The sequence below is a fragment of the Aptenodytes forsteri genome, unplaced genomic scaffold, assembly GCF_000699145.1.
Source record: "Aptenodytes forsteri isolate BGI_AS27 unplaced genomic scaffold, ASM69914v1 Scaffold387, whole genome shotgun sequence".
In the NCBI taxonomy this organism is placed as follows: Eukaryota; Metazoa; Chordata; class Aves; order Sphenisciformes; family Spheniscidae; genus Aptenodytes; species Aptenodytes forsteri.
Genome location: NW_008795368.1, coordinates 1422302 through 1439254, shown reverse-complemented (window position 1 = coordinate 1439254; position 16953 = coordinate 1422302). Strand labels below are relative to the sequence as shown.

The 16953-nt window shown below is 36.6% G+C and overlaps 1 protein-coding gene across 1 annotated transcript in view; it reads left to right on the top strand.

Annotated features, from left to right (window-relative positions):
- The window catches only part of AP3B1 (adaptor related protein complex 3 beta 1 subunit), a 169033-nt gene that overhangs the window by 46496 nt on the left and 105584 nt on the right, over positions 1-16953 (top strand). Inside the window, exon 7 of the mRNA XM_009280300.2 lies at positions 1806-1985. Coding sequence (XP_009278575.1) covers positions 1806-1985 — 180 coding nt within the window. The remainder of the gene's footprint in view (positions 1-1805; positions 1986-16953) is intronic.

The following is a 16953-nucleotide window of genomic DNA, read 5'->3' as shown; positions in this document are numbered from 1 at the left end:
TCTCTTCCATCCTTAGCTTATCTGGCCTAATTGAATACCTACTCAGAACTGATAGTGGTTTGCCTGGAGTTAACCACTGTCTTCTGCTGAGCTTTGAACCCACACCTGAGCATCAACTTGCTGCAGTTTTTAATTACAGAATAGCTTACTGCAGCATGTTATTAAGAAGAAAGTTTAGTACAACAACATAAAAAAAAAGCGCTATTGTTTTTGTGATACAGCAAAAAAAAGCAAATTATTTTAGATGTAAAGTGTGTTTTATTTAGCTCTATCAAATAATCAAATTTTGCTCCCTGGAATGAGTTGTATACTTGTTGGGACCAGCAGGTACCAGTATGTGGATGGGGCTGGAGACAATAAATGCAACTTCACGTTTATTCTTATTGGTAATTCATAAAATCCCCACAGAGCCTGAAACTTGTTTAGCATAATAGCAAGACTATATTCTGAGCTGTTTTCTTTCAATTGTAATGTTGGGCGCATACTAATAAACCAAATGTCAGCCAAATACAGGGAGAAAAATGTAACATATGAATATCATTGTATTTAATATTTCTCAAAAAGTACCATTTCAATAAACTGCACTTCTATTTAATTGCTTACTTTAAGTCATTGGGGAAATTTTAGAGGTTGAAATGCAGATCCCCAGTGCTCAGATAGAATATGACATTAATTTGCTGCCAGAAGGCTATACTGCATGCATGCTAACTGCATACATATCAGCTGCTTCATATAAAGTCTCATCATTTTAGTTATTTGACTTAACATGTACTCTGACACAAAACAAATCTTAATTAAAGCAATTAGAAGAGAAAGAACAGTAATTCCAGGCACACAGTGATATGTCCTTATAATGCATGGTCAGCTTTTGATGTTTTCCCACAGTTAAAGTAACCTGCTGCCACAATTTTAACAGGAATCCCAATATGTTTCCTTTCTTTATTTTTAAAAGAAAATATCCTATCAGAAGGTTTCAATAAGCCTTGAGGTGTTAGAATGTTGATAATCTATTTAATTTTCTCATGGAAACAAAGCTGGTTTTATATTCATAGTCAGTATGAGGATCTTTGTGTATATATAAAGATTTATTTCTTATGGAGGCAAAAAATTGTGTGAGGACATAGCAGGGCATAAATGATCCATTCCTGTAACTTTGGAACTGGTAGGGAATTGCTGAACAACATGCAGAAATTCTGCTTGTGTTCTTTGAGGAAAAGTATTAATATATCTCTGTATTGTATTGCTGATTTTCATGCCTTTTTTTGCAAAGTGTATTCATGAAACTCTAAATATAAAATTTCATATGACAGTTAGTTTGGCCATATCGAGAGAGAAGTTTGGATCCCAGTAGTGCTGGGAAACTTACCCCAGCTCCTCTTTAGTTTGATCACACCAGTGTTGATAAGAGAATCCCAATAGACCTTGTCAGGCATATCGCTGTATTATACTTCTTGTTGTTTCCTGTTATTTCTGAGTTAATTGCAAGTCCTCTAATAATTTATTTGGAAACTATAACTGTAAGAAAAAAAATTTATGCTTACATCGCACTGTGTCTTCAGGGCTGGGAGCTAAGATTTATGTGTGTAATAGAAACAGCAAATGTTTTCTCCGTTCCAATAAACTTACCCCAATTCTATTTTAAATAAGATACCATTTCTGTAGCTTAGGATTTTTTGTTGTTGTTTCTTTTCACTGAATAGAAACAATTTGAAATTGCTGAGAATTGCTAGTATTAATTCTGATTCTCACTTGTGGATGAACTGTAGAAGGAACACTGACCTTCTGGTTTATATTTTGTTTTCTAGCTGGTAGCTGGGAGCGTTGTGATGGCATTTGAGGAAGTGTGTCCAGATAGAATAGATCTGATTCACAAGAACTACCGAAAGCTCTGTAACTTGTTGGTTGACGTGGAAGAGTGGGGTCAAGTTGTTATAATCCACATGTTAACTCGATATGCACGTACACAGTTTGTAAGCCCATGGAAGGTAAGTTTGTGACTTTTAAAATTACTATTGTGTGCTTGCATTCTGAATTATTTCCATTGTTGGATATACTTAGTCTTTTAAGATGCATTTTTATGCAGACTTTAATAAAAATAGAAATCAAATGCGTAAGTCTTAGCTCTCTAAGGCTTCACTAACACAAGGCATCCACCCTTCCTCAGAGCATGACAATTCTTCCAGGCTATAACCTGTTCTGATTTACCCCGGGCACATCCCATGGGCAGCAGAGAGAGTCCTTTTTCTGTGGTTCTTTGAGCGACATGGCTCTTTGCTCTAGGAGATTTTATGTGAGTCAGAGCTAGAAAGGTTTGCCGTTCTGTCCTGAAACTGGGTAGAATCTACTTTCTTTGTGGATAAGAATACCCAGTATCACAGCATGGTGAACATTATGTTACTTGTCTAGGCTTTGTTAATGTGCTGAGGGACTGTGTGGACACTTGAGTATATGTTTTTGAAATGTGCAATGTAAAAAATGTTGAGGTATTTTCATTTATACTATGTAAATATGAGTATACTCTTACTTAAAATTTATAAAAAGAGATATTCAAGATACAAATCCTATCACTTCTAACAACAAAAAAGTAGACAGCTCAAGAAATAGATGCTACTAACATTGGTTTCAACAGGGATTTAACTCTGAATAACAGTTTAAATTAAAAGACAGAATACTTCTGGAAAGAACTGTATAAAATTGCTCCACAGCTCCGGTTGTTTGCATTTATTACAGGCTTGGTGGGGTTACTACTGTTCAGTTTTACCATTTAATTTGAAACTAATTCATGTTTAAAGATGTACATATTCAGTGATATGTACTGTTTTACAGCAGTAGTTGGCGATGGACTTTGTACGGTTGCATAAAAGGATGTTTGGGGTACCTACTTGTAATATAAGGTGATCCTTACAGGAAGTTTCATCATTTGATTTTGTTTTATTTCTCTGTATTTCTTTAGACTAAAGTAGTTCTGCTATAGCTCAGCTAATGTGTCTTAGCACTTCTGTTCAGGCATTATTTCAGTGCAGATTATTGTGGTTTGTAATTAGCATATTAACAATTTTTTAAAGGTTTCTTTTTTTAGCATTGGTATACAGAATGACACGAGCTATCATGGAGTTCTTTCAAACTCTGTCTTTTAATACCCTTTGCCTGGGAATCAGACTGAAATGCAGTGGCATTCTATGTTAATGTATGTATAATATGTGAAAATAATTATAAGGAGATGTATTTGGACAAACAGCTAATTTCAGTCTGATTTAGTTTACAGTTATATTCACTTCTTCTTAAATAAGCAGGGGTTATAATGATTAAAAAACTAGAAACATAGCAAAAATGTCTGAAGTAGAATCATATTTTTGCTCTACCAGTTGGGTTCTGGAACTCCCTCTTTTATTTCAGACGAAAATTAAATTGTTTGTAAGAACACATCTTTCCAGAAAATTGCTTAAAGTAAGGAAAGTATTTTTAGATAATGAGACACTTAAGTAATATGTTTTCCTAATGTCCTTGAGGCAGTGTTTATTACATGTTGCTTATTGAAATAAAGTAACTTGCATTCTTCTCTCTGACCGTTGGAAAGCATCAAAATTGATAACTTGCTTTGCCTAAAGCTACAGTTTCACTATTGGTTTAAGCCAGTTTTAGTCTGTGATCGGACAAAGGAAGAGCAGAAGAGGGGGATGTGACCTCCTGTCTTGAACTGAGATGTTGGAGGTCTTGATGGGATTATGTTTCTTTTAAGACTCTAATGTACTTTTTTTCACTGAAACCGGATGGATGACAGTTGTTGCTGTGGCTTCTGCTCTAGGAATGTAAAAGGTTTGTGTAACAATACTGCCTGTGTCAACCTAAAATTGGTCATCAGTGGTGTAGTATTAATAACACTTTGTTTCCACTTTCATGAGCTTCAGTGCAAAATTTAGTTTGTCTACCTACTCAGCAATTAAATTAGCAGAATTTTTTTCTGGGGCTAGTTGAAATGCATGCCTTTGTCAATAGGTTCTTAAATGAACTCATCATACAACAGGGCATCTTGTGCAGTAGAAGAGATTTTTAATTTAGTTTATTTGCATCATTATGGATCAGTATTTAGGCTGTTTATATGTAAATGTATGATTTGAGGAACAATTAAGTGTTGACAAAGTAGATTGCAGTCATATCAATTGCAGTGCATTTTCCATAATTTTTCTAACTGACATCTTTGATGATAAATAGTGGATGCCAAGTCAAAGCCGATTATACAGTGCACTAGGAATTCATGGCGCTGTCAGGGAGAAGACCGATTGACTTTAAATTTACATATTAATGAGAAGATTTGTTAAGAGGGTGCTTGACTATAGAAAATAACAGCATATTTATAGGGCACGACACTTTATAAATAAAGCTGATGCAGGAAAATGGAAATTAAACCTATCAGATTAATAAATTCAAGGCTGCTAAAATGCATATTTGCATTTTTATTCACTAAAATTTACCTTAGTTTTTGAGAAACATATGCTGCTTTTGTTCAAGTTGAGCCAATTCCCAGCAAGTAATGGTGTAACGCTTTGAACTGATTTTTTGTGCATTGAGCTAATTCCCAACAAGTAAAGGTGCAACGCTTTGAGCTGATTTCTTGTGCATTTAGAAACCTAAAGAAAAATTTGGAATACTTACCAGTTATGGAGAAAAATCCTTTTTTGAGCAATATGCTTAAAATTGTTGCAAAACTTTAATCGAATTACCCATTAACCAAGAATACTTAGTTTTATATTCTGTTCTTTAGCTGAAGGGTAGCATTTTTAATTCTGATCATGAATGCTGTGAGGAAGAACGTCCTTGGTTTATCCTATTTGTCTTGAAATACTTAGAGGGTGTTCTTGAAGCAGTTATATGTGAATAGCAGTTTCGGAATAACTCTTTTTCCATATGAACTGTATTCAGCTTTAACATGTATTAACTGGAATGACAGCAGGACACTCATATTCTGGAGTGAAAATACCTGCTCAGGGCTAACTAGGAAGAACAATTTCAACAGTTTTCTGGGAAGCAACATATCTGATGGCAGATAACACTGTAATGCATCCCAGCTTAAATGTTTTGCACTGCCCTTGTTGCAGGAGTTGTCGGGACTGCTGAGTTGTTTGTGAACAGCTCCTGAACCGTTACAGCTTGCAACCTAATACATGAAGATGTTTAAAATAAAGTTGCTGTTGATTTCCAGGAATGCATTGAGTTGCCGTCTAGCAGTTCAGGAACTGATTTTCAAGCTGTTCAGCCATCCCTGTTTCTGCAAGGAGGTGAGCATCACAGGAGGTAGTGACTGCTTCAGCTGTCCTAGTATATAGATCCTAGGACCAAATGTGTGTGCCGTCTGGAAGGGTGTCTTCTGAAAACAGCTGACTTGGTCAGAAGTTTCGATGGTCGTTGTAGAGAGCAAAATGGGGCTGGGAGCTGTAGTCTTGCAAAAAACCAGTGACTCTTGGGGCTGCTCAGCTTTGTTTCAGGCAATTGCAGGTTACAGAAACAAACTTTCTTGGTGTTCAATTAAGATTGGAAAAAAATGGTGAATTCAGATTGATCACGGGCTTCAGTCATAACAAAGTTATTTGTTAACAAGTACTTATGAGAAGCATGTTTCAAGCTTACACTTTTAGGATTAATTATTGAAGTATTGCTCAATTTAAAGTGCTCAGAATTTGACATAACTGTTGGGGGGGACGACGACACAGAAATTAAGCTCTTGAGCAACTACAGGAAGAAACACATTGGACATATTTATTTTGATTGCTAGCTCTGACAAAATATTGAGGTCCCTTCTGACCTCAACTGTTCTTTGATCTCTAGTCTTTTGTTAAATGCTTTAAAATGTTTCCTGCTCTTGTAGTATTTTCTTAGTATCTTATAGTTATGAATTCTTAGTGTATTCCATAAAGGTCGTGGTTATGTGTGATGGAATCAAGTGTCTAATGGCTACTTAAGACATCTCAGCAGTGTCTAGTACTGTTCTAAATATTTATTTTTTGTTCCCCTTTTGTTCCTCATGTTGGGGTGCACATTGAGTGAACTGTAATTGTAAATGATAAAGCTTCAAGCACAGCATACAGGGAATACTGTCTATCCTTAACTTTTGTAGAACTTGTTAACTCTCTAAAGAGTATTCTGAATCACTTCTGCTGGTTTATTGCAGGAGAGCATAATAAAACTTCTAAATCCTCTACTGAGAGGCTGAGAACAGAAGAAGGGAAAGGTGTATTCAGGTTGATAGCCTCCTGTTTACTAGGTGAATTACCTACGTAAAGTGCCAAAAATGAAACAAGCTAAAGTACTTTAAAAATATTCTGTATGTAGATCATTCATTTAATAATGAATCAACCTGAATACACCTTTCCCTTCTTCTGTTCTCAGCCTCTCAGTAGAGGATTTAGAAGTTTTATTATGATCTCCTGCAATAAGAAGATGAGTAAGAAGACATAGATAGTCGAACACATTTAAAATATTGAGAATAGCATTCAATCTTTTAGGATAAAATTAATCAAGATATGTTATGTATTAGTACATTGTAGACCTTACTGAAGTTTCATTGTACATATTTGTGCTGTGTGGTTCTATCAGATGATAGTTTTGCTGATTTTTTTTTTAAATTTTTTTATTTCCCCCCCTGCCCTAAAAGATTATGAGGCCAGAGAATTTTCTTCCCCAGAGATCAAAAGCAATCATCTCATTTTCAGCTTCCAATTAAGCTGTCCTCTTCAGATGCAAGTGTGAAACCACATAGATCAGTAGATTTGCTTGAGCCTGATTTGGCTGATAAGATCAAAACATTAAATTTAGGAAAACTAGTGTACAGTGATGTGTTATACTACTTATTTCTTCCATTCTTAGTATACCCGTCAGAATTCTCAGTCTGAATTGGAGGATTCTGGATTCAGTTACTGTTTCCCTTTTTGTCAGAGTGCAATACTCTCTGACCAGGTTCTTTTAGATATACACGAGGAGAGGTTAATGTTTAATGTCAAATTCACTTATTTGAAGATATTTGGGGCATAAAATGGACTAGCTAGCTATTTTACTGTAATACCAGTTTTATTTTTCCCTACCAGGTGTACTACTTAATAAGATGAGAATAACTTAGAGCATAGGTTTATAACAAAAAATGGCCTCAAGTTGATTGTGGAAAGTTGATTACTTGAAATTCTGAACGAAACTTTCTGGTCGTTATGTATCTAACCTGAGACCCTTTTCATGATCACTGTATACTAGTCTCTTCTGTCACTGAAAGGGAGCATTGTTGTCTTTCTACCTTCCCTCCATCTTCTCCCTCCCTTCCCTTGTGTTAGGGGTAGTGTTTCTAAGGCAATCTGGATAAAAGAATTGATCCAGCAGAAGAATAACTGAAAGGACAGGGAGGGTTAAATTTCAGCCACATGAATACCTTGATTTGGTTTGCTTTGCTTTGTGGCTGCCAAGCACTTACTGCTGGCAAAAGAGAAGTACAGTCTGTAGATAAAAATGTCATTTATCTTTGCAGCAAAGTGTATTGCAGTGATTTCTGTTAGTCCCGTGACAGACTTGCAGTGGCATAGCAGCAGTGGATAGAATCTGTGTAGGCAAGCTCTCTAGGACATCTGTATGAACTCAAATTAAGAAAGCAACCCCGGCTTTTCCCATAAAATGGACTGGCAAAGTTTCTGTGTACTCCATCCAATGCTGTAGTCTTACCTTCTTGACTCAGAGTGAGGGTTTTTTTTTTGTTACTTATATATAGGCTAAGAGGCATTCTAGCCATCTGTTGCAAATAAGTTGTTAAAATTGTTTATATCTCTGTCTAGCTCATTGATTTAGAGATGAAAATTAATTGGAGGGCAACACTGAAATATTTTTATAGAAATCTAAATATCAACTGTCTAACTGCTAATCATTTTTAATTTAAATACCAGATGTAGCAGACCCCCATGAGCCCATGAGCTACCAAAGTTTCTAGCTTTAATTTTAGCCATTTCAATGATATTTAATCATAGAAAATTGTGTGAGCAATATGAAGTGAATGCTATCTTAGAATACTTTGGGGCTTCCTGGATGCCAAAATATTCATAAATCCTGTTCTGGCCATCTGTCTGTGGGATATTATTTTCTGTCTGGTAACTTGTGTGGCCTTTTCATTGTTATATCAGGATTTGCTCTGGATAATTAGAAGAGTTGCAAAATAAGCTTCCTTAGCTCCTTCTTTGCAAAAGTAAACCTTTGTTTAATTTTTCCTCTGTTTGAGGAGACCTGCGTGAGGTCAGACCTCTGCTCTGAGGAAGCTTTAGTCTCCTGAGTCTCAGCCTGTACACTTCTTCTGTTTGTAATATCAGGTAGAATTCTTGATTGGTTATGGCATATCTCTAAAGGACCATGGGGAAGAGTAAATATAAAAAATTTCAAATTATCTTGGATCATCCATCTCTTTGACAGTGTATCCACAAGTTTGTTCCAGTTTATGGTTGGAAAAATGCCAGGCAAGAAGACTGGAAGTAACTTAGGCCTGAATGGTAGCAACATGTGCTTTTCCATCATGGCTTTTACCATCAGAATAAATATACCACCAGTTGTTGGTGTGAGAATATCACTGAAGTGAATCAACAGATGTTTTAAGATGCTTTCAGCTCCTTTGCCTACTTATGCATTAGGATGAAGGAAAAAAATCCTGTAATACAGGATTTAATGTCCATTGATGATGTTTAGATTAGTAGGACAGACTTTCCGGTGAGGATAGCAGACTTTCATCTTTCAGACCGCCAATCTGAGTACAGGTACAGTTAGCATTCTTCTAAGATTTCAGGTCATTTTGTCTTGAAAATTTGAGGCTCCTAACTAACATTTGGACTGTAGTCCAAATATGGTTTAAGTGTTGGATAAACATTGTAGTAACTCTAAACAATCCTAAGGCTACATAAACAAAAATTAAAAATAAAGATATGAGTGTGTTTGCATGTGTGGGAAATGGGGAAGAACCCTTTGTTCTCTTTGACTTTACTTTTAAAATGATCTACATTTTTTCCAGAGAGAAAGGAGTTGAGTTGTTTTAAGGAGTAAGTATACATGGTTTGGTATAACTAGAGGGTGTAACAGGAACACTAGAAAAGGTGGGGCACTGTGAACCATTACAGTTCTGTACAGGCTGAAGATCTGAGAGATCCTTGTTCCTCCATACCCTGTTTATAATTCATGACAGGTCGTGACTACTACTTCTAGAGCATGTAGTACCTTTCTCTTGGCCCCAAAGTAAGTAACAATTATCTGTTTTTCTTCATGGTTCACTTACTGTGCAACCCTATGGAAGAATACTTTTGCTTGGCAGTTGGTTCATAAGTGCTTGCTATCTTGATGGGATGGCTTATACTGCCTTTTCAGATACTTAAACTGAGATTAAATTTAAACTGAGATTAAACCTTAACCATCATAAAAAGCCTGAAAACTGCTCAAGCATTTAACCAAACTTCTGAATACAAGTTCCAAATTCCACTTTAATTTTTGGATTTAAGGGGGAAAAAAATGAGGCACTTGTAGGCAGAAGCGTATAGTATCTTTTCCCTTTAATTTATGCCTTCATCTTTGCTCCTCCTCCATTTTTTTTTGTAATGTTTATTTTACCACTTCTTGTTCTTCCTTGTATTTTCTGTTCTTCCCCTCTTCTTATGCTCTAAACGTTTTTTCTGCTCTTTGCTTTGCAAATCTGTCTGTCTTTACACTCTCATTATCATACCTTTTCCACACACTATTGAAATGAGGGTGGTTTTGTGGTAAGAGAACGCTATTTTATGCCTCGCTTCCATTTTGAGGAGCATGGTACTGTTTTGAATAGATGAAAGTGATCTAAAAATCATAATTGATTGTTTTAATTCTAGCTGCAAGTATCGTGAGACTTTGTTACAACAATAAGTGGGAATTTGGGGTAGTTGCAGAAAGATGTTAATTACTGCAGCATATTTAACTCAGCCCCTATTTTTAGACAGCAGTCCTACACTTAGTTGCTGCTAAGAAGCAAATGAGCATGAGCTTTTGAACACTTCTTGAGTTTTCACATTAGTTCAGTATGAAGTTACTTAGCACAGATGTTCCTGTAATTGTGATATATCGGGAAAAATTTAATGTTCAGTGGTCCTCAAACCCATACTTCCACCTGTGCTATGCTCTTCTCTCAGAGCTGTAGTATAAAACTTTTATGAGTACAGGCTTTCTGAAGAACATTTTGGGATTTTTCTTTTTCTTTAGTTTTTCAGTAAGCCTTTTAATTCATTACATTTTTGAGTTTGTATTCAAAACTATGTTATTGGTTAAGCAAGTTTTTAAAAACTACTGTAAAGCTGGATTGAAGAGTTTTTGAAGAGTCTTTCATGTACCAATGAGTTTACATACTCATACTATATGGGAAAATGGTTTGGGTTTTTTTTAAGAATGAAATAAACATGTACATCCACACTGGGATTATAGAGGGTATTGTATAAATGAGAATGTGCAGGGATATAGTCTTAGAATATGTATATGATAGGAAAAGATGTAGTAAACTACAAATAAAGCTTGATTTATTTATTGTTTATCATGTAACTTTTATATATGCCGGAAGTTAAGCTAAGAACAATGTTGTGACTGAAAATGCCTCAATGTTAAATTTCACTTGCCACAGTCTGATTCTCAAGCTTCAGTAGGTGTCTTAGTACCTTTGTGTAGCTTAGGTATCAAACTTGCTATATTTACAAATTGGAAGGTTTTTTATATAGAAAGTTTTTCTGAATTGTGTATAAAAACTCCTCAAACTAGTAGAACTTTATTGTGGGTTCCTTATCCACACTAAAATTTAGCTTTCCTAAAGAAATGTGAAAATGTTTTGGTGAGTATGAAACATGTAACTCCAGAGGCTATTGATACCACAAGGTAAGCTGACTTGGAAAACTAATCATTTTACAGAATAATGTCTCAAAGTTGCCCTAGGATAGCTGTTTACAGGGATGTTACAACATCATAGTCAGTAAACTGCTAAGAGTACCAAGAAGATACTGGAGGATTTTGTGCGATGGCTTTCTTGTTTGTTGGAACTGAACTGAGACTAAAGCTAGTGTTTTAAAGCCAAGGAATAGATACTGTTGATAATCTCACCTAATTTGAGTCTTATTTCTTGCAGCTTTGAACTATTGTCACATGCTGATGCAGTCCTTTCTTACTGGTAATGCATAATTGTCATGAGATCCCCTGGGTTTGGATGGTACTAAACTCAAAATGATTTAAGTCATGGAACTGTGCAACTGATCTTCAGACCATGAGACCATTGCCACAATTTGAGCCCTTATGAAATATAGCTTTAGAAGTTGTACTCCTCCCTTCCCTCAACTGTTGAACCACTTTGAAACAACCTGGTGATAAAAGAAAATTCAAAGCCTTTTTAGTGAAGGGATTGATTGAGCTTAAAAACACCTCAGAACTTCTGTGTTCCAGAGATGAAATCTGTGAGAATACAATTATTCCTGAGTGCAATACCTCCTGTGTGAAAATGCCCTGGTTTTGGTCAATACCCTGAAAACAGGAAAGAGCATCTACTTCTATGAACACAGTGAAGGCAGAAAGGAAGGGAGGAGTTTTCTTCTTTGAAAACTTCTTATCCCATTCTTTTCCTGCATTTTTAGGTCATGGATTCTTAAGCTGCCCCTTTCTTGTGTCTCTTGGCTTTTTGTATTAATAGATGGTTGAGACTGTACTGGCCATTGAATTATAGAAAATCTGGTAAGAAATTTCAATGGCACTCACATTGTAAACCCTTTTTCAGGTTGTATCATTTCCTGGCAGATGTTTGTACTTTAAAAATAGGTTGGTTTTCAACATCATTTGACTGTTATCCCAATATGAAGGTTATAGAGTGAGGGTTAGAATCAGAAAATATAATTCAGTGTGACCCAAATATTTCTTCAGTTTGTCACAACTACAATTTCCATTAATACTCACTTCAATTTCTATTAGCTGAAACCATCTTTATCTCTTTAGATAAATAAACTTTAAAAACCCAGTAATATAATTGTGTGCAAGGAACCATGAAATCGCATTTGACCAGAACGTGATAGCTCTTATTTAAAACTTAAAACTAAAGTACCAGTTTCCATTGTAATTTATTGGAATTATATAATATCTTTTATATGACTGTATTAATATATTACATTTTCAGTATAATTTCAGCAGACTCATTTGAATAGAGTTGTAATCTGAAAAATGATCCTCAGAAGAGGGCACTGTAGGAGTCCAAGTCTGTTTCAGTGGCTTCAGATCTGCATAGTTCTACAAATCCAACCAAAACCTCAGGTTTTCTTTCTGACCTCTCTATTCCAATGGTAATGAATAGGCTGTGGTTATAATTGAAGTAGAAATTATAATATTCAAACATATCAGAGTAATACCATGATGATCTTGCGATCTTTACTGGTTCTTCATTCCATGGTGGTTCACTTAACTGAAAATGTGTATGTACTTTTTGATTTGTGTAGGAGCAACAGGTCTGGTCCCTGTGGAGTGATAAAATGCGATGTTTGGTACTGTGATAATTGTGTATGAATATTTTATATAAGTAATACAGGCTATATATTATTATTTATATATCACACTACCTAATCATTACATTCTGTATTTGCTGACTTTTGGACTGAAAGTGTTCAGTCTATTTTGACTTAATTTAGAAGGGAGTAATGGACATATGCCTTCTGGTCCTCTCACTGCACATTTCTTCAGGAAGCCTCCTTAGAAATTCTTTCCTGGTAGAATACAGGTCATATTCCAGACCACTACTTCATTACCAGAATCTTTTTAATATTCTTTGTGTGGTAGAAGGGAGAAATTTAAGTTTCTAAAATTCTCATTCATTTTTAAGTAACTTTGTTCCTGAAAGCTGTAAATGCATCATGTCTGAGACCACACAAAACACGCTGTTCTGGACTGGTGACAGCAAAGTCACGTCCTGCTTTCTGTCCATTCAGGAATAGCTACAGTTTGTAACCGTTGCTATAACGTGCATCCTGGTACTGTGATCCAGTTTGTTTGTCACCTGTCTTGTAATCCCCAGCCTGTTCCTTTCCAATGACTCTGCACACAAGAGCATCAGCAGGAGTTTGTTAGGTGCTGGAAACTCATTTTCCTTCAATGTAACAGTAGAAGATTCAATAGCTATTTTTAAACAGGAAAAGAGTTTGATTTGCTTCATTAATTTTGTCCTACAGAAGGGGAAGTATCTGAAGCTTTTAGCCTTTATAGAAACGGGATATGATTATCTGAGGGTCTCGTGTTGTTCTAAATGCCACAAGATGCCCTGCCTAGTCTTCAGTTGTTATGGATCTCCTGTAGGCTCCATACCTTCAGGATCTACCAGACCCACGCAGATACTTCTCATACTTGAGGGAGTATAAAATGGCACCAGATACTTATACTTAGGCACTTGAAATACTCCCCTATTTTCACATGGCCATCAGAGCATCTCATCAGATCATTACTAGGTCCCGTTAGTCCATTCACAGTAGCACAAGTCTTTATCACACAACTGGTTATAATGGCAGCCTACCTAAGAAAGAGGGAGTATACTTTGATGGCTGGTTAGTACTTGAAAGGAAGGCATTATTTATGGAGTGGATGATCTGGTCCCTTTATTCTTTGACTCTTCAACTCCCTTTGGCTTAATAAGACAAAAGTTATAACTTACTCTCATTCATTTAGTACCTGAAGATCTCTGTGGCAAACTTGGCTTTGTGCCTTCTAAGGCCTTTCTCCAGCCAGGCTGCAGATTATGTTGGTTACGCTTCCATTTCTCAAATATTTTTCCCATGTGAGATTGTGCCTTTTTTTAGACCACTAGCAATTCTTCATGTCAAGCTTTACCTATACTGACATACCCGTATCTTATTCAAGGACTTCCATTGTGGAGAGGATGGATACTTCTGCCAGCATGTGGTTATTAACAAGTGTGGTTGGTTGAGGTCTGCTCATCTGTCAGAAACTTGTCACAGCTCATCTCCTTGGCTTTTTGAGCGGTCTTGAGGATAATTTTTAGTTTGCTCTGATAGACCAAAGATAGGTCTATTCTAGTGTTCTGAAACCCATCTGTGAAGCACGTGGAAGGATTTAGGTAGGCATCTGCACGCACAACATCAAAATTTCAGATTTATCTTGGATACATCATTAATTCTTTAAGTAGGAAACTGTTCTATACATTTTCTACTATTTCCCTTTTCCAAGGATACTGTTCACGATACAGCAAATGGACTGCTGATCTTGGTTGGCTAAGGTGGGTTTGGTATTGCAGTCAGATTCACTGACTAGTGAATAGTCCCAAAACTCTTCTTACCTTCAAAACTTAGCTTATCCAAAACTTTTCTGAGAGCAGTTCTTAATTAGAAAGGGCTCTGGAAGATAGCTAAAATCTTATCTGCCAAAGATTCTGCTGCGGGAATCAAAAAAGCTGTAAGTGTATTTCCTTATGAATCTGAGGAGAGAAACTGAAGTATATAGCTTTAAAATCAGTTATATGTAACCTAGGAATACAAATATTTGAATCATTTTTGAATAGAAGATGGAGTTAAGGCTGGTAGAGTGGACAAATAGTATGTATTCATGCTTCAGATTTCAGTGAAGTTTTACTTAACTCTGAGTTTGTGGATGTGTGAAGCTCTGTTTGGAGGTAATTGTAGCATTCACATAATGTGCTTTACCCTAAATGGAAGGAACATTCTAACTTTAATGCCATATTAAATGTAATTTCAAGCAAGATCTCAGTTAAATGTTAGCTTATTTACTTAGTGACTTTAAAAACAGACTAATGGAACTTGTTATCTGGCAGTTTCTTCATTTAAGCTGTTAATACTTTATGAAGATGCCCCTAAACTGTTTGTCTGGAATAACATGAAGAATTACACATGTTCTTTCACACTAAAATACACACTTCTTTACTGGATTGAATAAATTGCAGAAGATGGAGAATGCACAGAGTCCATTTGCAATTCCTAGCCTGGAATGCTAGTGGTCTCTTGCAGTTTTTAATCACTTCATTCTCCTAGGGTTCTGAACTTTTTAGTGATTTTGCAATTTAGAAAAGCTATTAACTGCACAATTAAATCATGTGCTACTACAAACTGTTAAGTGTACTTAATGCAGTTTAACTAAAGACTGCCACTGAAAGGGAATGCCTCTGTTCTGTCCTTCTCCCTTTACCACCTACTGCTTTTGAAAATTCAGCAGTTCTAGTGATCCTATGACCACAGTGAGCCAGATAATTTTACTGATCCTGGTGAAAATAAAACATGCTTTTAAAAACAAACAAACAAACAAACAAAATAACAAACTTTTAATGAATGACTAGTCTTAAATCAACTGTGAAACTGCATCTAAAGTGATTGAAAGGACAAGAGAAAGTATGGGAACATTTGAATGTACTCCCTGAACTCTCATGCTGTCTGTCCCCTGTCAAAAAGGATCAGAGTATTGGAGTTTTTTTTCTGATAGAGCTGCTGATATGAATCATCAATTTGAGCTTTAATTAGACATCTGGGAAAGTAAAATTTGAGTGCCACCAATATCTGGCATTTCTTCAAGGACATGTGAAGAATCATCTCCCACAGCTTAGTGTAGGTGCAATATAGATACTGAGGATTGGAGAATAAGTGTGCAGGCAATTACCTGTGGAAGCTGGCAGTTGTTGATTCAACATTAATAGTTAAAACAGGAAGACTTTCATCCCCCAAAGGCAAGAGTCTTATTTTCAGTCCTGTGCTGGCAGTAAAAATATTAGTGTTAGTAGTGCTTCTTTCTCCATTATACCCCATTCATACTTTCTTTCCTGGTTGGAGTCCAAGATGTAGACCTAGTATAAGCGGCATGCTGTTCTGGTTTCTATTTTTATCCTGGACACCACTAGCAGTGTTGCTGAGTGTGGAGGCTCTTGCTTAGATGTCTGCACAAGGCTTTCCCCCTTTGTTACAATACCAAAAGGCTTCGGTTGGGCTTGCCACCTTGAAGCTAGCTCTGTGCCACTTCAGAGGAGAATTAATACAGTCTGTTGCTTTTGTGCAAGCTTCAATACTTGCACTACAAAGTTTATCTGGGGACAGAGCAACAGTTCAGCTAGGTCTGTAAGATGAGGTTTCGGCTTGGTGGTCTGAATTTTTGGCTGTAATTTATTGTGCCTCAGTCAGCTTGAAGGGTTCCATTTCAGGTTTTCTGCCTAGGCCCCAAACTACTTAACAGAATACTGGTACTCCGTGCTATCAAGAAATAAGGCTTGTCTGTGATAGCAGAAATTATAAAAGTAACTTGGTGCATGCCAAAACAGACCTGGTTACTCAGGTAGATGCAGACTTATGAAAAAGTCTGAAGAGACAGATGAAATATTGAAGAGGCAGATGAATTATTCTATAAGCAGCTGGGAGAGGTCTCACGATCACTAGCCCTTGTTCTCATGGGGGACTTCAACTTACCAGATGTCTGCTGGAAATACAATACAGTGGAGATACACTACAATACAATACAATACAATACAGAGAAGATTGTGAATGAACCAATGATTGTGACACAGTTCGTGAATGAACCAACTAGGGAAGGCGCCCCACTGGACCCTGTTGTTTGTGAACAGGGGAGGACTTACGGGTGATGTGATGGTTGGAGGCTGTCTTGGGCACAGCGAGCGTGAAATGATAGAGTTTTCGATTCTTGGAGAAGTAAGGAGGGGGGTCAGCAGAACTGCTACTTTGGACTTCCAGAGGGCAGACTTTGGCTTGTTTAGGAGCCTGGTTGACAGGGTGCCTTGGGATGCAGTCCTGAAGGGCAAAGGAGTCCAGGAAGGCTGGACAGTCTTCAAGAAGGAGGTCTTAAAGGTGCAGGAGCATGCTGTCCCTATGTGCCGAAAGATGAGCCAGCGGGAAAGAAGACCAGCCTGGCTGAACAGAGAGCTTTGGCTGGAACTCAGGAAAAAAA